The following is a 27,293-nucleotide window of genomic DNA, read 5'->3' as shown; positions in this document are numbered from 1 at the left end:
CCCACGTGAGCCCTTTCCCAGCATCCCCTCCGCTCGGCCCCCGCCGCAGCCACTTCCCCCAGCTCCAGCTCCGTGGCCCGCGGGGCCTGCGCCCGGTCCCTCGCCGGCAGCGGGCCGCTCTCTCTGGGAGGCGCCTCTGCGAGCTGCCGCCGCGCGTCCACTCCGGCGAGCCGCCTTCTCTCCGCAGCTCCCGCCGCCTTCCTGGCGCGGGGCCTCTTCATCCGCCTGGCCGCGAGCGGCTCCGGGCGCCGACACTAAAGGAGGCGGAAAAGAGCTCCTCGCGGCTGGGCCGGCGGCCACGATGTCAGGTGGGGACTCGGCGGCGGCGGCAGCGACCGCCTCCCCGCAGCCGCTCCCGTTCTCCTTGCCGAAGCCCCCTCCCCTCATGCAGCTGACGCCGGGGGACGCCGTCCGCCCCGTCGCTTCCGCCGCGGACCAATCGCCGAAGAGCACCCGACTGGCGGGCCGTCCGGATTGGCCGGCCGGGAAGCCAGTCAGCCTGCTGGCCCCGCTACTCCCGCCCCGCGGGGAGCCCGAGCCGCTCATGCCCTTTGGCCCCACGTCGCGGCAGCCACTCAGAGGGCGGCTTCTTGGCAGGTGCAGCGGGGGCAGCCTGCTGAGCCCCTCGATGCGGCCCGGCGGCGTCGACCGCGGCTCCCTCATGGTGAGTGGGGGGCGGCGGGTGGGCCGGGCCGCGCCCGCACGGCCTCGGCGGGGTTGGCGGCACTCGGCGGTGCCCCGCGCCTTGGCCGCGGCCCTTTGTAGCGGGCCTGGCTTTGTCGGCTGTTCAGGCAGAGCTGCGAGGGCGCTGGGCCCTGGCGGGCGGCCGCCTCCGGGGGCGGCGCTTTGCTGGCGAGCCCCGCGAGTGGGGGGTGGCTGAGGGGAATGCAGGCTGGGACAGGGCCGGTCCCGCCGAGAGAGCCCCTGCCACAGCGACCCGCAGGGAGGGGGGCGGGCAGGTGGCAGAGGGTGCTTGGTTAACAGGTCCCTCAGAAAGGGAAAGAAAGCGCTGTTACACGCGGAGGAGCGTCTGAGGTGGTTTTGAGGAAACGCTGCTGTTCTACCCTGAGTTACTGGACAGCATCTGCGAGTCACTGAACAGGCACGCTGTCACAGAGTCTCTGGTGAGACTCAGGGATGTGGCAGGGGGTCAGGTGTTAACGTTCAGAAGTTTCAAACCTTCCTAGTTGTTGGTGATTTCTTAGCATGAGCCACCTGCTCCTGGCTTCAGAGAGCCTTCTGGTACAAAAAAAAAAGCCTAGAAAAATTGGTTTTAAACACATCAAGAAGTGTTGTTACTTTTTTTTCTCTGAAGGACCCTTCTTAAAAGATACTTTGCTTAAGAATAGTTTTCATATTAATAAACTAGTGCTGTTTTCTGACATATATCTCTGTATATGCATATTTAAGTTACAAGTTCTTAAAAGTAAAATGCTTTCCAGAGTTTATCTTAAGGTACTTGTAGAATTGTTGCTTTTGTCTGCAATAGAAAGCTCTTACTGTGTTAAATCATTGTAAGTCGGTTAAAAGAAAATAGGAAAAAGTGTTTTTACCCATTTTTGTACTAACAGTGTGGCTACACCAAGGATGAGAACAGAACAGGATTCAGACTTTTAGGAAGGTACAGAAACAGGGGTGGCAGGCAGTGTAGAAGCTATTTCAGACTTGGGCATCAGGAGTAGAAGATACTCTATCTGATTGACTTCTGTGTGGGTTGCTTGCATTGATCGTAATTGTTTGGAAGAGCATGCAGAAATAGTTGTGTTCCTAAATTTCGTATATTTTTTTGTGACAAACCATAAAATGAAAGATGATGATGGTGTGGTTCTTTATCATTTGGATGTAGGTTTTGAAATTCTAAATGCATTTGTTAATTATGATTGGCTCTGGAGGACCTGGAACAGTGAATGATCTTCCTTGCTTTTTTGCAGTATGGATCTGAAATTGCCCAAATAATTTTCAGTTCAGTGTTGAGCGCTGCGTTGTTATTAATGCTTTTGTGGGGGATTTAGGTTGCTGGTTTCATGCTGATTTTTCTCATTTGTTGCTGTCTTTCAGATGGGCCACCCAGGTATGCCACATTACCCTCCCATGGGAATGCACCCTATGGGTCAGAGACCACCAAATATGCCACCAGTTCCACACGGTATGATGCCTCAGATGATGCCCCCCATGGGAGGACCACCAATGGGGCAGGTAAGGCAGTTTCACAAATGGTTTTTTCTTTTTCTTGATGTCAGGTAATCCCTAAGGTAGGTAAGTCTCATGTGCTAGCTTGCAAATGGTGAGGACAATAATTTGAGGTATTTTGTGCTGCAGTTCCTACCCATGCAGAAACTCTTCTCATTTGTAACAGGTAATTGATACACCTCATGTGTAACTTTAACTGTAAATAGCTGTGGGTATGAATCCATAATTCGTTTTTTATTAAAGCTTTTTGGTAGTTTTCTTCAGATTTTGATGAAGTAAGGTTGCCTTACTAATACATACTACAAACATAAAGTAGTGGTTCTTTTGAAAAGCAGAGAGCTTTATGTTTCTTTAATTCTTGGCTAACTTAAGTCTACACAGTTTAAAATTATAGGGAGATGCAAGGGAAGAAATAATGATGTTTTGAATTTTTGCAGAATCTCTTATTGAATCCTAAGGTGTGGTTTATAATTCTGTGTGTGTACAGTTGTTGCTAGTGTCATGTGATTGAAAAGTAAACTTAGGCATCTAGATTGACAGGTGTGAACCTGGGTCGGCAGGTAGAGTAGCTAGAATCACATCCATGCTTTTTACAAATTTAAAGCTTTTCTTTTCAATAATCAGAGATCCTTTCCTGTGTGGCTTCTGATTAAATTCTGAACTTCTCTTTCTGGATATAATAAATGTTCTAGTGATACTGCTTGTGATGATGGTTTACACAAGTAGCAGCTGAGTGTCATCAACTAGGCCAGAGCAGATAGAGGATTAACCCTTGAGAATAGCCCGCAGGTCATGCTGGCAGCTCAGCGTCTTCCTTTGCGGTACCTTGGATAGAGCATGTGTCTTTAGTTTGTAACTGGTATAGAAAGGCTTGGTAGGAATCTCTTCAGCATGGTTTTGCAGCCTATTAGAACTTCTGGTGTAAAAATAATGCAGTTTTAAAAGATGAGGAGGATCTGACCATTAGCATGATAGCTAATAGCATGAGCTCGTGTGTGTGTTCATTAGAAACTCAAGTAGCAATTCTGTTTTATTCCTCAACATAACAGTTCTTTTGTATCTGCTGTTCCACTGTTCTCACTCTCATATATTGAGTATTTCAATTTATAGTATTCTAGTGAGCAATATGGAGAACTTGGGAATTCTTGGTAGATGTAGAGCAAGAAGCTGGAGATGGCACAGCAGAGAGAGCACTAGAGGGTCGGTTAGCCTACAGCCTTGAGGACAGGACAGTGATATTCCTACAGCAGGACTATTGTGCTGGAAGTATCAGCCCATGCTGGCTTGTTTCCTTCAATGACAAGCTCTTTCTTCCAGCAGATGTCGGAGGTTTATTTGTGAGGCTTTGCAGGATGAGGTGTGTTGTAGCTTGTTTTTCTCCTTTCTGAGGTGAACCCCTGTAGGACAGATGCTTCACATAGATAACAGCAACGGCCTCCTGTCAGCATTGTTCAGAGGAAGCACTTCTGGAAAAAAAATCACTCTCCTCCCCAATTTTTTTTGTGTGCTGACTTCGGGTTAGCATTATGCAGAAACCGAGCAGCATGCAGGATTTCTTCAGGACCTGAGTGAGCCAGGGCTTTTAAAAAGTCTCTCACGCTCAGAGCCCCCTTAGTCACAAGTAGCGGTGGGGCAAGAGTGCTTTCTTCTCCTGCTTCTACAGGATGGCGAGAAATAGGAGGGGCCGCCTTCCAGTCTTTCCTTCCTCCCTCACCCTCCCAAGAAAACCTTGTGGATTTGAGGGTGGAGCGGTAGCCCTACCACATATCCCTCTCTCCACACGAGATGCAAGATGAGGAGAGTGGTAACCTGATGCTCCCTGAAGATACAGGGGGATGGGGTCTCTTGGCCAGCCTGCCAAGGACAATAAAGGTAAAGGGGTGTAACTGAAAGGTTGAAGGGGGTTGACTTCTCCAGACCTGTTTGGGATGAGTGGCCAAAAGTTCGTGTTCATAATGACCTAAATTATATGTTTTGTTAATTTTGCCACTTTTTTATGGCTTTAAGTTCTTAAAAGCCAGGATCAGCAAAAGTAATGGGAAACAGGCAAGGTATTAAACACTTTTAAGTAGCATTTTTAACATCTTTTTTTGTGCATCACTTTAGTGATGCATCGCTTCTGTGTAACTATCCCTTTGAGACTAAGCATAAAGATTTGAGCAAAAGCTAGCTTATCCGAGCAGTAGTTTCCTGGGTGTTTTTGGTCTAATCAGACCACCCAACATTCTCAGATACAAGTCTGGACTCAAACTTTTCATTTCTGCAGCGTGATGTGTCCCCATTACCGAGTTCACACTGTCTGTAGTTTAATATTGTGTGTCTGTATTAAGTTTTTTTCCAGACCTTTAAAAAAAATGTTCAGAATTGGTTTAGAACTGTGATGTTTAATAGCTTGCTTCACCTTGAAGTTCTTTGCAGAAATTAATTCTTCTAGTGTTCCTGTAAAGTGTTTCTTCCTATTTGCAGAGATAAGAAGAAAGGGAAACAGGTTGAAAGTTGTCAAAAAATGTGAGCAGAACTAATCTTAGACTCTGAGTTTACCTTTCCTGTATTTAGTTTATTCTGTGTGGCCTTGAAATTCTGCAGAAATCTTGCCCAGCCTTTATTTTTCCTGCTTTAACTTAGGATTTTGTTCATAGCTTTTAACAGATCACACATTTGCTGTTATTATTTTGTAGTTTAAATGGTCGTCTTTATTAATATTTCATATCAGACTTTGGAATACTGTAGACATGTTATTCCTAATGTCGTTTTGTGGGAGGGTAACCAAGGGTATCATAATTCAACAAACTCTTACTTTTTGTTGCCAGGTGCTTAAAAGGGTGGGGTTTTTTTAGTTATAAAACTAGTACCAGATAATTGCTTTTTAATAAAAATAAAAGAATCCTCATATTTTGTTTATAAAATGTATCTGAAATACTATTTAATTATAGATGCCTGGAATGATGCAGTCAGTAATGCCTGGAATGATGATGTCTCACATGTCTCAAGCTGCTATGCAGCCTACAGTTCCGGTGAGTTGAGCTTAACTTTTCTGGTTTTTGAAAGGCCTTTGTGTCAGTTGCTGTCTTCACTTCAGTATGTGTATGCCTTTGTTTTCTTGAATTGGATTATGAAAAAGGTATTGCTAATTGCAATGAAGTTGCAATTCCTAATTGTAAGGAAGTTGTTTCTCCTCAGCCATATCCAGTAACTGAAACAGAGGAGACTGGTAAAGCTGTATTCCACCAGCTCTTGAATTACTGTAAAAAAAAGATTTCTGTGAGCGGTAGAGCTAGTGATATTTGATGTCCTGTGGATTTTCATCAGTCTTTAAATTCTTGCCTGTATCCATGTCTGCTTTTCCTTTCTCTCTCTCTGGATTCTGCTTCCCATAATGCTTCCTGCACCCCTGACCTCCTCTCTTGTCCCTCACCTGCTTGTAGGTTGGCAGGAACCAGTGTGAACTCTGGCTCTTTGGAGGGAGGCCTAATTGTCTGACCACTATATATCTGATTTTTTTAAAAAGCTTCTGAAATTTGGCACGTTCAAGATCTTGAGTAAAGTTTAGTGAAATCAGTAAGGGTGTGAAGAAGTTATTTGTGTGGAAATGGAGAGGGAACAGTTAACAGGTATTACAGATGCAGTCTCTCTCCGAAGTTGAAAAGGCTAAATGTATTTCCTATTAACATAGATGGTTTTTTTGAGTTTTAAAGTAATTGTAGGAAATCCACTTAAAAACAGTTCTATCCACTCAAATTCAGAAATAAATTGGTTTTTATTTTCTTACCATGCAGATGATACATCCCCAAGTCAGATTCCATCCTTGTAGAACTCTGAAATTTTCTATAGTGCTAAGCACAAGACCTTTACTTTTGTTGATATTTTAAAAAAATAATTAGTTAATACTCCCTTTTTTCATCAAGGATTTGCTGAAAGAGACCTTTAATTCATCTACTAAATATGTGGTGTGTAACCAGATGCATTGTGTTAAACAGTCCATCCGCCTTCTGGAGTAATGAAAGATCACAAAGATACAGTTTCTGCAAAATAAGTAGAGAAGGTACTGTTAGGAAAAGGATGTAATGTCACCTTGACATGTGCTGGATGGCTGCAAAATCGTACCAGAGAAGGGGTGTTAATTATCTTGGGAGTGGAGAAGAACTTCAATTTCGTGCTTGGGCACTATCAGACACTAGAGAATCTTCCTGTTGGTTACAGGTTTGTTTCTCACTGCTGGTCTCTGTTTAATGACATAAGAGCGTATGTCTCAACCTTAGTGTAATTTAAGTTAAAGTCAGTAATTTGTTAGGCAAATTCTTGGGAACCATGCTTCGTTAGTTCTTGTGCTCATGTAGCTACTTCCTAACGCACTAAATATTTTAGAAGCTACCAAGTAGGAAGGAAGGATGTTAGTGATTTTTCCTCCACTTGCCGCGCAGAAGTTGTTACGAATTTCTGACAAGTGATGCTCATGGAAAATTCTAAAAGGATTTCAGACCTTCAGATAAAAATCTTTAAAATGCTATGGCCAAAAGAGACTTAAAAGGGGAGGGAGGGTTCAGTGCTGAAATCAGTCTTAATTTTGAATTTTACTCTATATTTTCTACATATTTTGGCAAGAAGGCAGATATTTCTGTTTTCTAATACTGGTTTAGGAATAAATTTTGATTGAGTAACATTTGTGTTTAGGAGGTGAAGTAGCATGGCAGAGGGATCCAGCTTTTCGTTTTGCCCTTGAACCTCTTGGCAGCAATAGCAGGACCTTGCACTTAGCACATGTGTGTGAGAAGGCGTTTGTCATGACAGTGTTCTTGTACCTCTCTGCTATCACATGTGTGCCAGCCAGGAAACAGTCTGGAAAGTGTTTTAGAAATAAAAGAATGATTTTACCACTCCTAATTTAAAATAATTTGTAGGTGAGTAAAAAATCATGACCTTCTTTGCAGCCCTGATGATTTGCTTGGTGTAAACTTCATGAGGTTATTAACTTGTAATTTTGGCTGTCTGATGGAAGGTATCTTCTCTAAGTGTAAAGTGTCATCTAAAGCTCACTGAGGCCAACTGGATGATTTGTACCGATGTCAGGGATCTTTGGTCTTGACTGTTTCATCCAAGTACAGTGATCTTTCAGAGCCACTCCTGTGCAGGTTCACTGTCTGCTTTGTGATCTACAGAAGTGTTCACTTCCAGAAAGCTGATTAGAACTGATGTAATTCCAAAAATGACTGTTTCAGTCAGATTAGTGCTCTTAAATACACAGCAAATTAGAATGGGATTTGAAAAAGTAAACATAGGCACAAGAAAAGAAAATTGTTTGAAGGATTATGTACTGGAGACACATATATAACTACGGCCTTGCTTAAGTGACAGTACGCAACTGGCAGCTTGCAGAAGTAGGCGCACACACAGGGTAGCTGAAATACTTAATACACAGAATGCACTTTAAAGACCTAAAGCTTGTTGATGATTCACCTGGTGCAGTCCTGTTGGATAATATCAAACATAATTGATCCAATACGATTTCTTTTTTTAACAAATTTTGCTTTACTTGGAGTTTTTTGTTAATAAAGTTTCAAGAAGAGATCTGAAAGAAAAATCCTAGCAAAAGACGAACCTGCAAGCTATATTTTTGCCTACAGAAAAAGAAAGAAATAGAGAACACTATTTGAGTTCTGCTGATTTTTTTTTTTTCTTTATTTTGAAAGAATTTCAAAAAGGGTATCTAAGAGCTTTGGTTATTTGCAAGCAGCAGTTTTATGAATGCAACAGTAATACGTTCAAAGGCTTATGCCATGTAGTTACAACAGAAGCCTACTAAGCTACTCCAGCAGAAATTCAGAATCTAACCCACCACCACCATTTGGGAGATAAAGTTGGGTACTGGAAGGATGGCAAGGGACCCACTGGTGTAGTTTACGGTTATATTGTTTATATTGTTTTTCTGAAAAGTTGCTTCATGTTCCTAATGGCTTTTTTAAGGACCAGTAGTAAGTGGGCAATGGGAAGTTAGAAGTCCATATTTAAGGCAGTAGAGCATTTTGTTGCTGAAAGCACTTTTTTGGATATGAACTGTATTTATTGATGATTTAACCACAGTTGCATTCAGTTCTTAGATGTCTGTTTATTGTTTCTACAGCCAGGGGTGAACAGTATGGATGCGCAAGTAGGTAAGTATAGATCATTTGTTACCACTTCAAGATATTTCACCAAAATTAGGTGAAGTATTAAAAAAACCAAATACTTTTCTGTAAAATGTGATTTAGCATTTCAGTAATTAACCTCTTCATTGATTCCCAGAAATATTTTTTCTTTTAAACATTGATTAGTTAGAGTTTATATAGAAAAATAAAGCAACCAAACCTTTTTTAAATTTTTTTTTGTTTATATTTTAGGTGTAACGCCTCCTGGAACTCAGGTATGTCAAAACCAGAATTCTCTAAGATTGTAAGGGCAATGTGGTGGTGTGTGCATACATGTATATTTGTTTCTAGTTTTTCTGGTACGCAGGACAGCAATATGAGATGTTTCTTGTGATGGTTTTGGGTCTTTTTGCCCTATGTGAGGCTACAGTTCACATGTTGCTAGGTACCTATGTTACTTTAATGTAACGTAATGTTTTCAGATATAAATCTTTGCAAGTGTGAGGCTAGATGGTTACTTAGGATAGAGTTGAGGTTTTATTTGCACTGTAGAAGAGGTTATTTCTCTTTCTGTTTTCCCTCTCTGCTCTGTCGCTCCCCACCCCCCCTTTTTTTTTTCCTTCTATATCAGTGACCAGTTTATAAGCAGATAGCAGATTTAAGTTTGGGTAACTTTTTGCCTGTTATATATTAATTAATATTTTGCTTAGCCAGTTCTAATATGTATAGCAGAACTTGGTAGGTGGTAAGATTAAGTCTTCCTTGCTGTTCCTTAATGCACCTGCGCTTAGCAGGAGAAGCCAGGTCAAGGTTCTGGTATTGTTCAGTCCCATGTGATTTATTGGAACCTGTATTAGCATTGTTTACTGAGTTTTGTTACCAGACACTTCAGCAATTAAAAAAAAAAAAAGTAGCCTATATAGTTACCCATAGTAATTTTGAAAACATCACTGTCATTCTTGAAGAATATAAAGTACTAACCTCAAAAGAATGGTTATCACCACTTTATCAATAATTTTGCTGCTCATTGGTGATTTAGCTTAACACTCTTTTCCCCCCATCTCCCACCCCCCTTCATCTTGACATTATTTGAAGTTTGCTTTTGTTAGTGTCTTCTTCCACGTTTGTGGAAACGTAGCATAATTCAGTACCTAAATGGAATAAATAGTGGGTAGGTTGCATGGAAAGTGATTGAACATAGCTTAAACTTGTAAAGAGGATGGTGGCATACAGGCTGAACTTGTTTCATTAGGTGATTTTTCAGTATCTTCCACGTTTCCATCAGATGGGAAATCACTGATGGAATGGAACTGGTGCTGTGTATATATATATAGTGAAACTTTTCAATCATGAATCGGTGTAACTTTGTATCAAAGTAGGCACCTCATCTGGAAGAGAGTTTTAAATCTGTTTTCAGGTGGCACCTTGAATGACTACAAATAACTTTCAGTCACTCAGACTTCTATTTGAAATTTTGTCAGTATTAAATTACTTTTCTAGAAGTTATCCCAGGCATTTAGTTTTAAGATGGAGAAAATAGTTTGGTTAGATAACTAAGAGGCAGAATCTGTAAAAATAGTTATGTGGCCTCCAAGGTACCCCGTTGTAAGTTTTTGGTTGTTACTTCAAAATTTGGGGACCTTGTATCTAGCTTAATATTTGTGAATATCAATTGTCCTTTGATTTCTGCGAGATGTGCATTCTGTGTAATTGAACAAGGCATTGGACTTGTAAGGAAGTTGTTTCTCCTCAGCCATATCCAGTAACTGAAACAGAGGAGACTGGTAAAGCTGTATTCCACCAGCCCTGATTTCAGAGTTTATATAAACTGTTGATGAAAAGCTAGTAGGAAGGTACTTCTCTGAGTTCACACTAAGCTCCTGAAGTCAGAATCCTGAAGCAAATTTTAGGTTTGAAAACAGGGAGTGCTTCTGGCACTTTCACTTGAAGTTGTTAGGGTCTGATCGTGTTCACTTTTGCTTTCTCCTCTGATAGCAATTGGCTGCCTTGGATTGCTGAATGGGAGGGGGTGCGGGAGACTCTAAAAGTTCTTGTCACAAAGTGTTTTCTTGAAAACAATACTACCCTAAATGTGTTTAGATTTTGGCTTGCTGTCTTGCCTTTGCTGCTGAATTACTTAAGTGTATTTAATATATGTGTTCAAATGAAACATGAATATTAACCAGAATGTCTTTTCAGAGCTCTGTTTTGTTTCGCCCTCAGACAACACATCCTGTAGTTTGCGCAGCCCAGCAAACCGCCACAACCAACAGTTCTGTTAATGAAGAGCACTCTAAACAGGTTTCCCTTGCTTTCCACTTGTATTTAGCTTTTTTAGTGGCTTTTGCTAGCATCTCTGTTGGCAGTTATTGTTCATCATTAATGGTATATTTTATTTTTCCTAGAAATCCACGTGGACAGAACACAAATCACCTGATGGAAGAACGTATTACTATAATACTGAAACAAAGCAGTCTACGTGGGAGAAGCCAGATGATCTCAAAACTCCTGCTGAGGTAAAGCTAAATGCAGATGAAGGTTACTGTGCTTTATGAGTTTGTGTGGGTGCAAGAATTTGGTATCATAACTATCATGCAGGAGGGATGGCCATGCCAGTAGATTATTTTTTTTTTTACCTAATGGGAGCAAACTCTTCAAATAAGAAAAGCTGCAAAAAATGTTTTTATGTTGCTAGAACTTGAGGCTGCAAAATGGACAAAATGCTCAAGTTTTCCTCAATTTTTAGATAAATTTTGTTTATTAAAAAAGATGGCATTCTTTCATATTACAGATAAGTAGTATGTTTGTTTATTGTTAGGGAGTTTTTTCCTTGGCAAGTATATGCCTTGTATTCATTGATCCTTAAGTTATTTGCATAGGGTTTGCGGTTCCCTCCTAGGTATCCTTTTGATTGTAGAACACCATTATAGGTTTAACTTTCTGTTTTCTGTTCATCAGCAATTGTTGTCTAAGTGTCCCTGGAAAGAGTATAAATCTGATTCTGGAAAGCCCTACTATTACAATTCCCAAACAAAGGAATCACGCTGGGCAAAACCCAAAGAGCTGGAGGATCTTGAAGGTAACTAACAAAAATGAGTAGGAAGGGTGGCAGTGAGTTGCGTGCTGTTTGGTATCAAAGCCTAGCAGTCAAACTTCTGTTAGAGATTAAATCTACTGAAACGAGCTGTATGCAGTAGAGTTCATGCAGTCTGAGGTTTCTATGGAGCAGTTTTGCCTCCTGTGTCCTCACCACCTCGTCACCATCCTTTTTTCTGGTATACCCCAACTTCTTCCTTATGTGACAGCCGCATCGGCTCCCCCTTGTGTCCCTAAAAAAGGAACGGGATCTGCATGTGACATGCTGTGGCTTGTTAAGGGCTGTGTGCATTGCTCTCTGGGTTAGCTGCCGGTAATACTTCTAGTCTTCCTTTATTTTAGGGCTGTTGTAGAATTTGGCCCTGACTTGGCTACCAATCCTTCGGAAGCTCGTAGGAAGTTAATAATTTGTGAAGGGGTTCAGGCTGGTGGGGAAAGGTGAGAGGCAGAGGGGTGGCTGTTCTAATCCTCATTCACTTGGGAAACCAGAGTAAAAGGGTGCTGGAGTTCTGTCATACTGTATAGCTTATAACTGAGTAAGAACTATTTGTTTCGGTGTCTTGGAAGAATTTTGGAAACAGTAATGTCTTTTATACTCAAAGAAGTAGTACTGCCTGTCTGCTGAAAGCCAGAATTGCATGTAAGGCTTTTGCTTAGGTGTCAATTTGCTTCTAATTTTTGACAATAATTATTTTGAGGGAAGTGATGTGGCAAAAACATGTAATTTTTTTACTGCCCCTCTGTATTATAAAGGCAGTGTCCCCTTTTGTACAAACATTGTATGATGCTGTGCAACTAGTTTTCGCTTTTAGCATGCTTTTATTTGGTATTGTAAGGTGATCAAAAAATCTACAAAGTCAGCTGGGGTAAGAAATGAGTATTTTAAAAAGTACTACAAAGAATAAGCATCAGTGATTGTGAGAATAGAAAAGAAAGAAAGATAGATCTGTTTCAGTAAGCCTAACTGTACTTAAAACTAGTCTTTTAAAGCTGAAACAATTATTGTAAACCAAGAAATCATTCTTCATATACCCTCATCTTTCTCTAATGGGATTTTTAAGTTTTGGTTTAGTCTGAATTGATTTCAGTCTTTAAAGGGTATAAGTATTAAAATTATTAATAGTAAAAAAAATACTTGAAGCTACGCTTCTATTAAATTATGTTAACAGTAACTTTTTACCATGCAAATATAACTATTTTTGAAGCTGTTTTGATTGTTTTTTTCCCGTTTCTCCTCTAGCAATGATTAAAGCTGAAGAAAACAGGTATGTTTTTAATGATATGCTAATGTTTTTTACGTGATGCTGCCTATTTTTTAAAAACAGAGTCTAGTCCTTGAATCTTAAAACGTTCTTGCAACTAGTCCAAACAGTGGCTTAATACATAAAAACTCAAATAATGTATTCTAGGTTACTTATCAACTAAAATGATTGATCTACATAAACAGTTTCAATAAAGCACTTACTTTCTCTGAGCTAAAATTTTGTGTTCTTCTTGTAAGTCTTTGTAACTAGACCTGAAACTATGATTTCATACTTTTATTAACTTATTTGAACTATGGGTTTGTCTGAACAATTATGTTGTCCCATGCTTGTATGTGACTGTTTCTGTTTTCTGATACCTGTAGCACAAAGCCCGAAGAATCAACTCCAGCGACATCTACTCCAGCTGCTGCAGCAGAAGCAACAAGCACAGCCAGCACAGCCACAACTGCTGGGGAAACTGCCGCAGCTGTTACTACCACCGCTGCTGCTTCTGCAGCAACAGGAGCCCCTGAAGCAGAAACTGCTGCAGCTTCTTCTGTGGGAGAAAATGAGAGTGCTGGCACGGCAGCAACTGAGGAACAGGGACAAGCAACATCTGCACCTGCTGGGCAGGAACAGAATGCAGAAGCTGCTGCTAATGCAGCAGACGACTCTTCCAAGCAGGAGGCCTCAGCAGAGTAAGTGAAACTACAAAGCGTGTGGCTTTGCTGCAGTTTTGTATTTCTTCTAGGATCTGGTTTATCTTCAATTGTAGGTGGCCAGGCTTCTTTGAAAGTTAGCTGATTCTTCAGTGAAACGTGAGCATGAATCAATGGCAGCAGAGAAGAACTATGAGTAAGAAAGAATTAAAGAAGTATTAAATCTATTTTTAGAAAAATTAACGCCTTCCCTTGCCAGCCCTCTCCCAAAGCTCTTAAACCCTTCAGAGAGCATCAGTGATGTGAACATTTCATGAGTTTTCAATAGCTGTAAGAGTTTCCCGGGGTAATGTTATATGCTTACCCTGTATGGTTTCCTCTTCCATAGATCTGTGCAATTGGCTGTTGTTAGATGAAAATGCTTGTTCCAGCAAAAATGAGATCCTTTGGTTTTTAATAATGGAGAATTATAGCTTATGATTTTTATCATTCAAACAAAAAGGAAACACGCTATGGGCATTATAGCCAGCAGGAGATAATTAAGGGCAAGAGGCATATTTTTAGGCACATCCCTTTGTATTTTTTTATATATGTGTGTGTATATATATATATGAAATATTCCTGCTAAATTTCAGCATTATATTTTTATGAATAATTTCTAAATAACTTGAGCAGGTAGCCAATTGCATAAGTGCTAATACTTTTCTGAAATAGTTTGCTGCTTTTTTGATTAGTTTGTGTATGGTGTCTTTAAGGAAAAGTCTTGTACAAATTGCGGTGTTGTACACAATTTGTCTTGTACAAATCACGTGTAGCATATTATTTCTCTTTGAGACTCATTCTGTCTGATTATGGTGGTTTATGACACTTCGGTGGCTCTAACTTAGGAAAAAAATGCTTAAGTAACAAAATTACTGATTTTTATGTATAGTGGTTCTTCAAAGAAAGAGGATGATGATGCCCAACCAGTTAAAAAAACCTATACGTGGAATACAAAGGAAGAAGCAAAGCAAGCATTTAAAGAACTGTTAAAAGAAAAGGTATTTCGGTCAACTATTCTTAATGCTTTATTGAACTACAAAAACTGCATTTGCCAGAAATTGCTAGACTTTTTGTGAAGAATTTTTCACTGTTGTGGAAGAGGACTTCTGTACTAGACAAGAAGTGAGGGAAAAGAACACTACAGTGAAAGCAATACACAGTTTAAACAAATTTTTTTCAGCTCTTTAGGTGAGTTGGGGAGGTGTTGAATTTTTATCAGGGCTCTCAGTTCAGTGTGTTCTTTTCTTCCTTTTACGTGATCCCTATGCTAATACAAACTTGCAATCTGGTCTTTGTCTAAAATTCAGACTAGAATCGTGAGTGATTTGATGGACAGCTTCATTAGAAGCTTCAGAGACAGTGTAAAGGTCCATATGGAAAAAGAACAAACTGTTAGATTTCGTATTCAGTGTTTTCATAAGCTAGTCTGATTTAAAGACACTTTTTTTTCCCCACTGTGAAATAGTAATTCTAAAACTGTATTTAAGTGTTGTGGAAATTATGGTTGCCAATACTGTTGCCTGACAGTGAGGCACACTTCTAATAAAAGTGTTGCCTGAGTGTCTGAGCTCTCAATTCTTTGTCTTTTTTTAAAGATGGAGATGAAGTGGGAGTAAAAAGAGACTGGCTTTGGTTTTCACTCAGAGTATTGTTTGTGTTTTGTATAGAGAGTCAACATATTTGTGTAGTAGATAAACTTCCAGAAGAATTTATTGTAAAAATAGCAATAATCCCAGAATTACCTTGTTTCGTTTTCCATGTTGACTGTTAATAAAATTTTGAAAAAAAAATTGTGACAAAGAATGTTGTCTTAACATTGAAAGTGTAGTGTGGGGTTTTTTTGGTTGGTTGTTTTTTTTTTTCCCTCCCCCTAAAGGCTATTTTTTAAGGAACTGCTCATTGTTGGATGTTGGTTACAAATCTAATTAATGAATGATTTAATGTCTTCACAGCGAGTACCATCCAATGCTTCTTGGGAGCAAGCTATGAAAATGATCATTAATGATCCTAGATACAGGTACTGCTCGATTCTTTCCTCAAATTTCTACACAAATACTATTTCAGGTGTTTACTGACATAACTTAGGATTGTTTTAATAGCTGTTTGTGCATTTGTGAACATGTACCACTGTCAGGGAACTTTGTTCCTTTCCTGCATAAAGAAATGGAAGTCCTAGGCTTAATTTTTCATTTGGAAATGATGTGGCAGTTTTTGCTTGTATTTTATGCTATTTATGTTCTTTCCTTGGGAATAAGAGCATGCATTTACAGTGATAGAGCTGAAAACTTTCTAGGTTACTTTCTGAAATGAGTGGCTGCTATAAACATTTGCAGAAAAGTGGTTGATATCTATAATAAAAATAGTATTGTAATGTGAAACACACAAATGCAACCTGAAGGCCTGATAGTAGCTTATGTTTTACTACTAACCACTTTTATTAGTAAGTGCTTGTTTTTATTGCTTTTTCAAAAATGATCTTCCATTAATCCTGAGGGAGAGCCAGAGTGGTGACTGGCCTTTTAGATTAATTTTGTCTCAAAAATCTGGATTGTTCAAATCTGTTACTTCTGGTGCTTTGGTTTTGTTTTTCTAATCTAATTCCTCCCTTTTGTATAATGGACATTGTTGTTTTCTTTCTCTTTGATATGAAGTGCTTTGGCAAAATTAAGTGAAAAAAAGCAAGCATTTAATGCTTACAAAGTTCAAACAGAAAAAGAAGAGAAAGAAGAAGCAAGATCAAAATACAAAGAGGCTAAAGAGTCCTTCCAGCGTTTTCTCGAAAACCATGAAAAGATGACATCTACAACAAGATACAAGTAAGACCAATATTAAATGAAGTTCCAGCCTTTACTAGCTTGCCAAGTTAATAATCAAATCTTGCTGCTTTGCTCTTGGTGAATGCTAACCATTGTATGTGCTCAGCCTGGGAAAGTGCATAACTGAGATTTTTATAGGAACACGTATAAATATAATCTCATTTTCACAGTATGTATTTAAGATCCAGGCATAAAACAGCTCAAATGAGTGGTGTGCTGATGATAATGGGTTAAGCTTCTGATAAGTAGAAATGAAAGATAACACTAAGAGGGGTTTTATATTACATCTCCTGTTGAGAGCAAAGTAGTTCTAATAGCTTGTTCATGGAAGTTCATGCTCAAAGGGCCGTACATCTAATAAGCTTGTTGTTGGAAATTTTGTAGATCTGATTTCCCATAGTGTTTGTTAGAACAGTGACCTGAACATGTGCTAGCCTTCAGATAAAAACACTAATGCAACATACTGCAGGTAAACTTGTACCTCTGTTGAGAGGAGTGTATAGTGGGATCAGCTTTAATTTTTAACTATTTCTTTTATTTGTAGGAGATAGACAGGTGTCATGGAAAAAGTCACGAGAGAAAATTGGGGAGTTGTCTTACAAAAGCATTACTACTTGTAACAGTTCATTAATATCATTGTAAGCCAATTGGGCAGTTTAAATCAGTGTTCGTCAATAAATTATTGTATGCTTTTTCTTTTGTGTGCAGAAAAGCTGAACAAATGTTTGGGGAGATGGAAGTCTGGAATGCGATATCTGAGCGTGATCGTCTTGAAATTTATGAAGATGTCTTGTTTTTTCTGTCTAAAAAAGAGAAGGTAACTTTCAGATGTCTGTTTTCACTTGTTACCTGTAAATTAGTTTATAATTCTTAGTAAAGAAGTCTTTGCAAGCAGGGCAATTCTGAATGTTGTTCAAGGACAGTCAGAATGCTAACAGCAGGAGAGGAAAGCCATGGAGAAGTGAGCATGTCGCTGCATGAATGTGAACTGTATACTGCTTCCAGGTTACAGGTCAGTTTGCCCTCTCTCTGAAGGGAGAGAGAGAAAAAAGACCAGAAGGGAGGCAAGATTTATCAACTATGAGACACTACAGAGAGGGAGCTCCGGTTTGGCAAGATGTAATGATGGGGCAAGGGGACAGGGAAAAAAGCATTGTTGGAACTCTTCAAAACTGTGATCTTGTAGATGTGAATTTGGAGACAGTTGTTCCTTATTTCTCATACAGTATGTAAGGGGAATTCAGGAGAGTTAGCAGGCAGAAGGTGATGCATCCTTACCTATACAAACTATTGGAAGTTCTGTTCCTGCACAGTACACAACTGAAGTTGTGGAACTAACTACTGCAGGGTAACATTTTGAAGATCAAAATTTCCCAAAAAACTGCCTGTCTGAAACTGGGCAAGCATGCTAGGAGTTAGATAGCTCTTGTTATCTTTCCCTACTTCATTGCAGTCTGCTGGTGGACAAGATGAACCCCTGATTTGACTCTGTGGCAGATAAAATAGAAGTTTCTTTGAAAAGTCTTTGGTTTTATTGAGATGTTGCTGCTAATTTTGCAATGTGTTCATTTTTCAGTATGATCTTAATAAGTTACATGATGGCTTTTATACTGAACTGCCTCCAAATCAAGACTGAAACTATCATGGGCTTGATGCTGTGTAGCGAGACTGTTTCTGAAATTGATTTTAAGTAAGACTAGCGTTAAAGTCCACACTTGCTGCAAAAGCAGAACAACCAGAAAGAGGCCAGCCATCCAAACAGCACCGCTTATGGAATTGCTTATGAATAGCACACCTGGTTCAGATCTGCTTTTCAACAGCACAGTGGGCCATGGTGCCTTGTTACAGCACTGACTGTCTACTGAGTGTACTGGCAGTTCCCTACCAGTACCTCTAAAAGATGAGCACCGTTTCGTGAGCTTTTGCCATCTATCAGGAACAATCAGAGATAATAGTACTGAATGGTTTATCTGTGGATGTGAGAAATAGTGTGCAAAAATTATATGTAGATCCTAATTGTATTACATTGCTTTACGTGTAGATGAAAGGTTAATTTTGTGTAAATTAAACGTTTATTTTGGAGAACAGACTTTGGAGGGGAGGGGCATGTATCTTTGTCTATACAACCTCAAATTTGACCAAAAAAACCCAACAAAACCCAATGTGTTTTCTGCTCAGGAACAAGCCAAACAGTTACGAAAGAGGAATTGGGAAGCTTTGAAGAACATACTAGATAACATGGCTAACGTCACCTACTGTACTACTTGGTCGGAGGCTCAGCAGTATCTGATGGACAATCCTACATTTGCAGAAGACGAAGAACTTCAGAGTATGTAAAAAGTCTGTGCGTTTCTTTTGGAAGAGGGAATTGATTTGTCTTTAGCAGTGAGGACTCTTGCCTGGGTATGGCTTGCTCTTTCCCAGTTCAGAGCCGCTGTGACAGCTGCTGAGCAGCCTTTGTGAAGGACCCTGACTTGTTTGGTTCCTAGGAAACAGATGTCAGCTTTAAAAATCAGGAACTGACTAATCTTAATGATAAAGCAAAGGATACCTTTTTTGTGGTGATTGAATTGCCTTAGTATTTGTTAGCCTTTGAAGTTTGAAGGAGTATTTGACAACATGATCTGTGTTGCATGTAGTTACGTTACCTTCTGCTACATTGAGTGAGGTCCTGCTGTGTTTGCTTTCCTAGGAAAGTCATTTGTTTTACTCTTAGAGTAAGAAGGCAGGTTTTCCATTACGAGCACATTTTTCTTAACATTGAGTTGATCCTGTATTTTAAGAGCAGTGTATGCATTTACACAGCTGCTAAAGCATTGACAAAGATGCCCTGTGTTCTTAGCTCTGTCCTGTACTTTCAGGATGCCTGTGGTAATGCGGAGAGGTGCGCAAGTGCTCATCCACAGTACTTTTCTTAGAAAGGTCTCTGTGCTCTGTGTTGGCAATAATTTATCCTGGTTGGGGCAACCATTACCTCATAGTAAGAAACTTTGTACAGTTTGTGGGAAGAAATACCTTATTTTTCTTCTAACCACTCTGTTGTAACCTTTGCTAGACATGGATAAAGAAGATGCTCTGATCTGTTTTGAGGAACATATCAGGGCATTGGAAAAAGAAGAGGAAGAAGAAAAACAGAAAAGCTTGCTTAGAGAAAGAAGGAGGCAGCGTAAAAATAGAGAATCTTTCCAGGTTTGTGGACTTTCTTTTTCAGTCCTAGACATGTCATGTGATTAGATATTCTGTGTGGGTTTGTTTATTTCTTAGGGTAGGCTAACAGGTGTGTATAATGCATCAGTTGGCAGCACTGCAGCATTTTGTCTGCTGTATTAATACATCTGTTTGCCGGAAAGCTGCAGGAGTAGAGGAAGGTAAGAGGAAAAAAGATTTGAATGGAAAGGAGATGCAGCTGGAACATTGGAAATGCTGGAGGAAGGCAGGAAGAAATGATGTTGTAAACGATTACTTTTCAATCACATTTGATAACTGGAATTCCATTTTTGTTAAAAGAGTATCCATTCCAGCTGTTAACCAAGTAAAAGTATGATGAGTGATTACAAATCTCCCTTTCATTTGTGTTTTGTAGCTATTTTTAGATGAACTGCATGAGCACGGACAACTACATTCGATGTCCTCTTGGATGGAGTTGTACCCAACCATAAGCTCTGACATCAGATTCACTAATATGCTTGGTCAGCCTGGTAAGAATACTGTCTTTTCCAACCCTGTAGGAAGTCAGGTAAAGGTCTTGGATTTGGGGCAGAATAGAGTAGGGTTATTTGTATATTTTCTAAATGTCTAAAAAAATGCAGCTCTTTTATTAGAGCTAGCTTTTGACTTATCTAGTTTTTTCATCAGGATCAACAGCACTTGACCTTTTCAAGTTCTATGTTGAAGACTTGAAAGCACGTTATCATGATGAGAAGAAGATAATAAAGGATATCTTAAAGGTGAGAGGGGGGAAAATGCTCTATTACGTGGTTTCTTTTTTTAATGCCAAATATATCATTCAAGTGAATTTGCTACTGGGAGATGGGATTTCACATTGCATTGATGTCATGTGCATTAGTACTGAAGTGAGGGTTCCTGACTTACCTGATACCAAAGAAGCAATTTTCTTACAGGATAAAGGATTTGTGGTTGAAGTGAATACTTCTTTTGAAGATTTTGTTACGGTCATCAGTTCAACTAAAAGAGCTACTACTTTAGATGCAGGAAATATCAAGCTGGCTTTCAACAGTGTAAGTATTAATATATAGGAATGTTCAGAAACTTGTAATACGAAATTTCTTATAAGAAGAAGAATCGGCACTTATTTTCTGTGTGTGCTATGACTACTTTCATAGTATTTGAGAGAGATGCCGTGCTTTGAGTTGCTTATCCTGATACCAGTTCCCAAAATAAAGATTGCAGAGGTTTATCTTTATTCAAATCATAAAATATTTCAACTTGAGAAATTCTGTGGTAGGGAATTAAATAATTTTGTCTTCTATAACTTTTCTCACCAGGGATTTTTGTGTGTGTGTATTTCTGTAGTCCTGGCTTGCATGGTGTATTAACTATTTTAGATTCTGTTTGAGAAACAGCAGTTGCATGCTTTAAAAATAAGTAATGGGTTAATTTTCCTGTATACCCGAGTGACTAATGGGGAGCGCTAAAGATAAACTGTCATTGGGCTTTCCAGAAATTGCATTAAACTGAATTATTAGTCTTCCATTTTGATATCTTTCAAATGAATCTTATGGCTTTTGATACAGCTGCTAGAGAAGGCAGAAGCCCGTGAAAGAGAGAGGGAGAAAGAAGAAGCTCGCAAAATGAAGCGGAAAGAGTCTGCCTTCAAGAGCATGTTGAAGCAAGCTACTCCTCCCATTGAACTGGACGCTGTCTGGGAAGATGTATGTATCGTCAGTCGATTATGAAAGTCTTTCCAAATATATTTAACAGGCTGCGCATGCTAATGCTTGTATAAGTAAACCTTGATTCTCTTAAGTTGTTAATGTTTCCATATAACTTAGACCCATGAAATTTGTCCTGTCATTTCTTCAGTAAAATTTGAAATTGGATGTGAATAACTTCATTTGATACTTCTGTTTGAATAGTTTAAAACAAAAACAACCACCACCACCCAAAAAAACCCCACCCCAAAACACACGAAGCCCCCTAACAATTGATATGGAGATAAAAGACTTTGCTTAGTTAAGAGTCTGTAACTTTGTTCAGGTTAAGATAACCTTTTAAAAGCTTTCCTCTCAAAGTATACTTTGTATAAAAATGCGTGCATTTACAAGCTTGCATGTCTTAAATGGCATATGCAGGGAAAAACAGTCTGACTCTGCGTGCTTCCATCTGTTACAGTTTTACTGAAGACTCTTCTGGTTGTGAAGCTGGCATAAAAAAAAGTTCAGCCTTGTAACAGTACACTGGAAAAATCATGATTTTTTTATTATTATTATTTCTGTATGGCATGTATTTCATTGCTGCTTTTCTTACAGATCAGAGATAGATTTGTGAAGGAGCCAGCATTTGAAGACATCACTCTGGAGTCTGAAAGGAAAAGAATATTTAAAGATTTCATGCATGTACTAGAGGTAATTATTACTTTTCTTTTTTCCCTCTGATTAGAGTTCATCATTGATTTGTTCTTAAATTGTGTGGAAAGGGGGGCACAGAACTGTACTGATCTTTGTTACAGTGGGCATTGTACATTACCTAAAAGTAATGGGTATTAGAACCTTATCTTGAAAGTAAGGAATTGAAGAAACATTACAGTTACTTGATATTATTTGATACATAGTTGTTCTGTTAATCTGCTTCCCCTCAAGAATTTTCAGAAGTTCACATCAGAAATTCTGGCTTTATTTTAGGACACATTGTTTATTGCCATGGTATCATACAAAGTGTGATGAAACTAGAAATAGAACTTCTGCAGTATTTCATTCACTACAGATCTGGAACTTGCATACTAAAGCTCTGCGATGTACTTTCTTTTTACTGTAGCCAATATTTTTGCTGGTGTGCAAAAGGGATGATGTAGTTCAGTTTCACTCTATTTTTGGATGGGCTGCAGTAAGGGTTAAGCTGCAGAAATTTTGACAAGTCATTCTTGTTGAATAAGGTGCTGGTTTTTCCTAGATAATGTGGGATTTGATTTTGCAGCACATGCTGCTTAATTTTTTGTTTCATCTGCCGGAGTTTGTAAGAGGTCTTAAAATGGCTTGTCAGAATTTCCCATTTGGCAGAGCAAGGTATGCAGTGTGTTCTGGGCCATCTTGAGCAGGGGCTTTAAATCGGAAGCTTCGAAACAGGGATCCAGGTAACAAGCAGTGTGTATCCATACCTAAAGCTGTGTTTCCTTGCTCCTAGATGCTTGTTATTACAACTTCAACAGGTCAATACTGATCGCTGTTTATAGGTTTTGACACAATAAAGGCCTGATTATGTTTTTTTAACCACTGCTAGCCATAGATGCCTTTTGTGGATGGTGAGAAACACCATTACAGTTTCTTGCTGTATCCTAACATTTGCTTTCCCTTGTTACTCTAGCACGAGTGTCAGCATCACCATTCAAAGAACAAGAAACATTCTAAAAAGTCTAAAAAACATCACAGGAAGCGATCACGTTCTCGTTCGGTAAGGTGTTTCATGATGTCTTAAGATCTACCTCCATAACTGTTTGTAACGCTGTTGTCTTGCTAATCCTGTTGGTTTTGTATGTCAAGGGCTCGGAGTCTGAAGATGACGATAGCCATTCAAAGAAGAAGAGGCAGCGTTCAGAATCTAGATCAGTTTCTGAACGTTCTTCCAGTGCTGAATCTGGTATGAGGTTTTTCTTGGTTTTCTTGTTTTTAAGTGAGCATTACCTTTTTATTGCCAAGTCTTTATAATTCTGTTGATGAATTTTTGTTGCTTCCTATGTCTGCAGAGAGAAGTTACAAGAAGTCAAAAAAACACAAGAAAAAGAGCAAGAAGAGAAGACATAAGTCTGTAAGTGCAGTTAACTTTTTTGAGTTGGTTAATGGACAACTTGACACTTTATGGTTCCAGCAATCCTTTTTAGGTATCTGTAATCATCCGGCTGTAATAGGGAGCGTATGTGAGATCAGACTGGAGGAGAGTATTGGCAGCATGATAACTTCTGTCATAAATACTGTAAAATTAAACTCTTTGCTAAATCTAGGGGGGTTAACTGCAACCACACACACAGATGTGAAGGCCTTTACATAGCAGCACCTGGCATTTGCAGTTTACCATGGCAAATCTTGGTGTTCCCTTCTACTGTGGAGAGCTGGGAAGAGTCCCAGCTGTCTTTTCCCTTTGCTTTATGCTGACCTTCATTCCTTTCATCTGCTTGAGTGTCAGGCTTGCATTCGAAGCTCTGATATCAAATGTACTGGAGCATCAAAAGGATCTAAAGAGCAAAAAGAACTTTCTAGATCAGTTGAGGCCAAAGAGTATTTTCTGTCCTAGGTAAAGAAAGGAGCTTGGGTCTCTGAGCCCATGCTGGCTGCAAAACTCTACAAAACTGATGTATTCTTTTGTTTCTGTAATTTTTGAGCAGTTAGCTGTGCCCGCCAGTGGCCATAAGGAGAGTGGCTATTGTTAGCCGTTAAGTAAGATACTAGTGCTAAAGGGTTTCAACACACAGGGGTCACGTAAGCTTAGCAACACTGGGCTGAAACATGGTGTGGAAACAGCTAATCCCTCGCAGCGTGGTTAATATCCAGTAAAAGCCCAACCAGCTTTAAAGCAATCAAGAATGGCCGAGCAGCCATGTAACAGAAAAATGTTTACCAGATTTCACCCTGTCCAGGGATGTTACTGAATGCGTGACATGTGTACACAGGAGAGGTTTATTGTCTGGCATCCATCATGCTCCATCTTTGCATGCACTGAAAACAGTGAAAGTTCTTCTGTATTGAACAAACCTCTCTCCTTTTCAAATCACTTTAGTAATTATTTTGCATTACTTCTGCAGTGGTTACTAGGTTGTGCTTGATTAGTAACCACTTTAAGCAGTTTTTCTGATATGGTCTATATTGAAATGAAGTCAGGCTTTTGAGGTGTGGTTATTCTGTAAACTAATATATTTAATATTTCCCACTTCCTTTATGCAGGATTCACCAGAATCAGATATTGAACGAGAGAAAGACAAAAAAGAGAGAGAGAGGGAAAGCGAAAAGGATAGAGCTAGACAAAGATCTGAATCAAAACATAAATCTCCTACTAAAAAACGACCCGGAAAAGATTCTGTAAGCTTTCTTGTTTCCTTTTTATATGATGCTTTGGGCTTTGTGTCAGTGGGATGCTATAGCACGGTATGCAAGCTTTATAGGTGTACTTTAAGTTGCAAGCTTTATTTATGTTCCAGTTCCATTTATATATGAAAAGGACCAAATGTTCAAGCAGAGCTTAATCATACAGATCATATGCTATGCCCTCATTCACTGTGTGAAATTGCTATTTGATTCAATGCTACTTATCACTGGGAGTTGACATAAAGTGTGAATGAGGCATGTTATTTTATAGACAGAGGCTTGGTCCATACTGTGACGAAGTAGTATTCATGAATGAACTGGCGTTCTTTTTTTCCATCCAGTTGACCAGATCGCTCTCAAAGGAGATGAGCCGCACAGCTGGTTAAATGCCTGAGTGAATGGGTGGCACCTGCAGTCTAAAATCTGAGTAGTTGCAGTGCTGGGATGGCACTAGGCTGACACTGGCAGAAAACCTTAGCGGAACAAAGTTCTGCAATTCTCGTGGAATTTTCAAGCTGGGACATCATGTGGGGGCATGCTTATGATTGCAGTCCTGCTCTCTGCTGCGCTGCTTCTGTGTGTAACTTGTTTTGGAAGGGGTTGAGGACAGTATTTTCAAAGACTCAGAGAAAGTATTTGAATGAAAAACAGAAACTTCTTTTGGTTCAGCATCTTTGGGGTCTCTTTGGGGGGAATTATTTACCTCGCTCTGGTTATGTAGATTGTGGAGGTGTCCTGGATAATGCCCCATATGTTCTGCCTTCTGAGAGGAGGCTGGAGGGCCGATGTCTGCTTTTTATATTATCTTCTTAAAATAAGCTGCTTTGGCCTCCAGATGCCTTTGAAAAACCCAATTACGTGGCCTAATGTGGGCATCGTCTGTTGAGAACGTGAACTCAGGTGTGATTAAGCAGACACAGCACAGTGTACAGGCGGACGCAGCTTAGCTTGCCATTTCCCCTTTGCCTTCCCTGCTGCTTGCTCCTGCTGCCACCGCCACTCTCGGGACTCCCGAGCTGCCTTCTGTGCCGCCCGCTCCCCGGCCTTCCGCAGGTATCCTGCCGAGCGAGGGCTGTGAGGGTCCCAGTGGGGCGTGGGCCGTACAGGCCCCCGGGAGCCAGCGCAGCCTGGGAAGCGCATGGTGCGTACCACTAACCCCCCTTCTCTCTGCAGGGGAACTGGGACACTTCTGGCAGTGAGCTGAGCGAAGGGGAGTTGGAAAAACAGAGGAGGACTCTTTTGGAACAACTGGATGAAGATCAATGAGAAATTATTTATACCAAATATGTTTACATTGTGGCATAATAAAAGAAACCAATGTCTAATTCAGGATGTGGGTTCTGATATCCTGAGTTCCATTGTTGAAGTAACAGTGGGGTTTAATTTTACCACCTAAATACATTCAAGTACTATTATTATGGGCCTGGCATCAAATCTAGAACAGTGAATAAAACTCTGAGCGTGAAGCTGAGTGCCTGTCCTGGCCGGCTAGGCAGGACGGGGGCTCCGCTCACCGCGCAGGGAGCCCTCCGAGGGGAATGCCGCGAGGGAAGGCGTCTGGTGCTCGCTGGGTCTCGTCTGCAGGCCCAGGGAAGTGTTGGCACCTTTCTAGCAAAGCATCCCTGAAGTACGGTCCTTCCTAGAAAGGTAGTAACGCTGCTTTTCCTGGCCAGTGCGGGCAGATAAATTTCATTTTTTTAGAAAGAGATTCTTGATATAGTTTCTTGTGGTTTAATTTGTTTCATGGATTTGATACTATTTTTTTTTGGAAAGGGGAAGGCAATGGAAGGGGAGGAATGAATCTGTTTCTCGATCTTTACTGCAAAAAAATACCAGATATTGGAACTGCATCACTGGCCAAACCAATGCTGAGCTTTTGTACGAAGACTTGACTTCCTGGCTGAGATTTGTGTCCATGTACTGTCTCAGAATGATTTTTATTATTTTTTTTAATGGTAAATTTTCAAAGCCCTGGAAATGCAGTTGATGGGAAGGTGACGGGCCAGCAGAGGGTGTGCATCTCACAGCTGCTGCTCCTGTTCCCCTAAAACCCGATGGAACAGCTCTCGGTGTTACTCCAGCGTTTATCTTCACATTAAGAAAACTTAAAAATCAAAATGAAATTGTAAATGAGCTTCAATGTTGTTGCCTTAAGAACCTGCTGAAGAATGTACCACCGTGTTTCAACAGTAGCCGCACCTAGAAGATCCCTTGCGAAGGGAGAAGGAAGAAGGTTAAGCCCAGTCTCCTCTTTTTGGTTGTCTCTGGTCAGTTTGCTTTTAGGAAGGTTGTGCCAGCCCAGCTCTGCAAGCGGCTGTGGTACATATTTGGAAACTTCTCTGATTAGAATATTTTTGTACATTTTTTTTTTATCTATTATTAAACCTTGTCTTCTAGTGTGTACTAGTATTTATTTCTAGCTTTAAACTTCTAGCGTGTACTACTATTTATTTCTAGTTTTAAATACTCTGTAAAACTTTGATGAATCATTACTGTTTCCTCATTGTTAAATTTGAGCAACATATGTGCTCAGAAGAACTATTTGAAGACTAGTTAAGAGTTCAGCTTCCTTTTTGGTGGTTTTTTGTTTTTTTTTTTTTTCCTAATACATGACAGCTGTTATGAGTGCACAAATACCCAAAAGGTCCAATTTTCTTGCTAGGGTGGTTACATGATTCAGACTTTTTAAGAATGCTCTTTTGATATGGAAGTTAGTTTGAAATACAAAAACCCGTAGCCTGTTCTACTGAGATGGCCTTTGCAGGACATTCCGTACAGAGCATCTAAATTTTGGTGGTGTCCCTGTGGTGTGAGGGGACTCCTCACCCACTTGCTTTCTTTAGGGCTCCCCGGGCCCTGCACCTCCCTGAGT

The 27,293-nt window shown here is 40.0% G+C and overlaps 1 protein-coding gene across 5 annotated transcripts; it reads left to right on the top strand.

Moving 5' to 3' along the window:
• Window positions 1-45: 45 nt before the first annotated feature.
• On the top strand, window positions 46-26,820 carry PRPF40A (pre-mRNA processing factor 40 homolog A). Of its 5 annotated transcripts, none has more exons than XM_080400068.1 (26): window positions 46-664; window positions 2,059-2,196; window positions 5,124-5,204; window positions 8,309-8,339; window positions 8,565-8,587; window positions 10,536-10,613; window positions 10,718-10,828; window positions 11,271-11,391; window positions 12,649-12,673; window positions 13,036-13,350; window positions 14,243-14,351; window positions 15,306-15,370; window positions 16,005-16,169; window positions 16,878-16,986; window positions 18,348-18,498; window positions 19,225-19,358; window positions 19,753-19,867; window positions 20,025-20,116; window positions 20,291-20,407; window positions 20,924-21,061; window positions 21,659-21,754; window positions 22,710-22,796; window positions 22,886-22,982; window positions 23,089-23,150; window positions 24,281-24,415; window positions 25,595-26,820. In XM_080400068.1, the coding sequence occupies exons 1-26, from the start codon at window positions 302-304 to the stop codon at window positions 25,685-25,687; spliced, it is 3,051 nt and encodes a 1,016-aa protein (XP_080256194.1). In that variant the 5' UTR covers window positions 46-301; the 3' UTR covers window positions 25,688-26,820. The 5 variants fall into 5 exon arrangements, with proteins under 5 accessions (XP_080256194.1, XP_080256192.1, XP_080256191.1 ...); XM_080400066.1 differs by having other exon boundaries at window positions 20,013-20,116; XM_080400065.1 differs by having other exon boundaries at window positions 10,512-10,613.
• The last annotated feature ends 473 nt before the right edge of the window (window positions 26,821-27,293 follow it).

This window comes from Falco punctatus (genome assembly GCF_963210335.1).
Source record: "Falco punctatus genome assembly, chromosome: 8".
Lineage (NCBI taxonomy): Eukaryota > Metazoa > Chordata > Aves > Falconiformes > Falconidae > Falco > Falco punctatus.
The sequence above is the reverse complement of the archived record's forward strand: the minus strand, read 5'-3'. Positions and strand labels throughout refer to the sequence as shown.

What these genes read in the sequence shown, in the direction of transcription:
- PRPF40A (XM_080400064.1), top strand. Translation starts at nt 302, where the DNA reads ATGTCAGGTGGGGACTCGGCGGCGGCGGCAGCGACCGCCTCCCCGCAG. An exon ending in TGGACGCTGTCTGGGAAGAT is followed by an intron (nt 21,062 to 21,658) that starts GTATGTATCGTC and finishes CTTTTCTTACAG; the next exon opens with ATCAGAGATAGATTTGTGAA. An exon ending in AGAAGAGAAGACATAAGTCT is followed by an intron (nt 23,151 to 24,280) that starts GTAAGTGCAGTT and finishes TCCTTTATGCAG; the next exon opens with GATTCACCAGAATCAGATAT.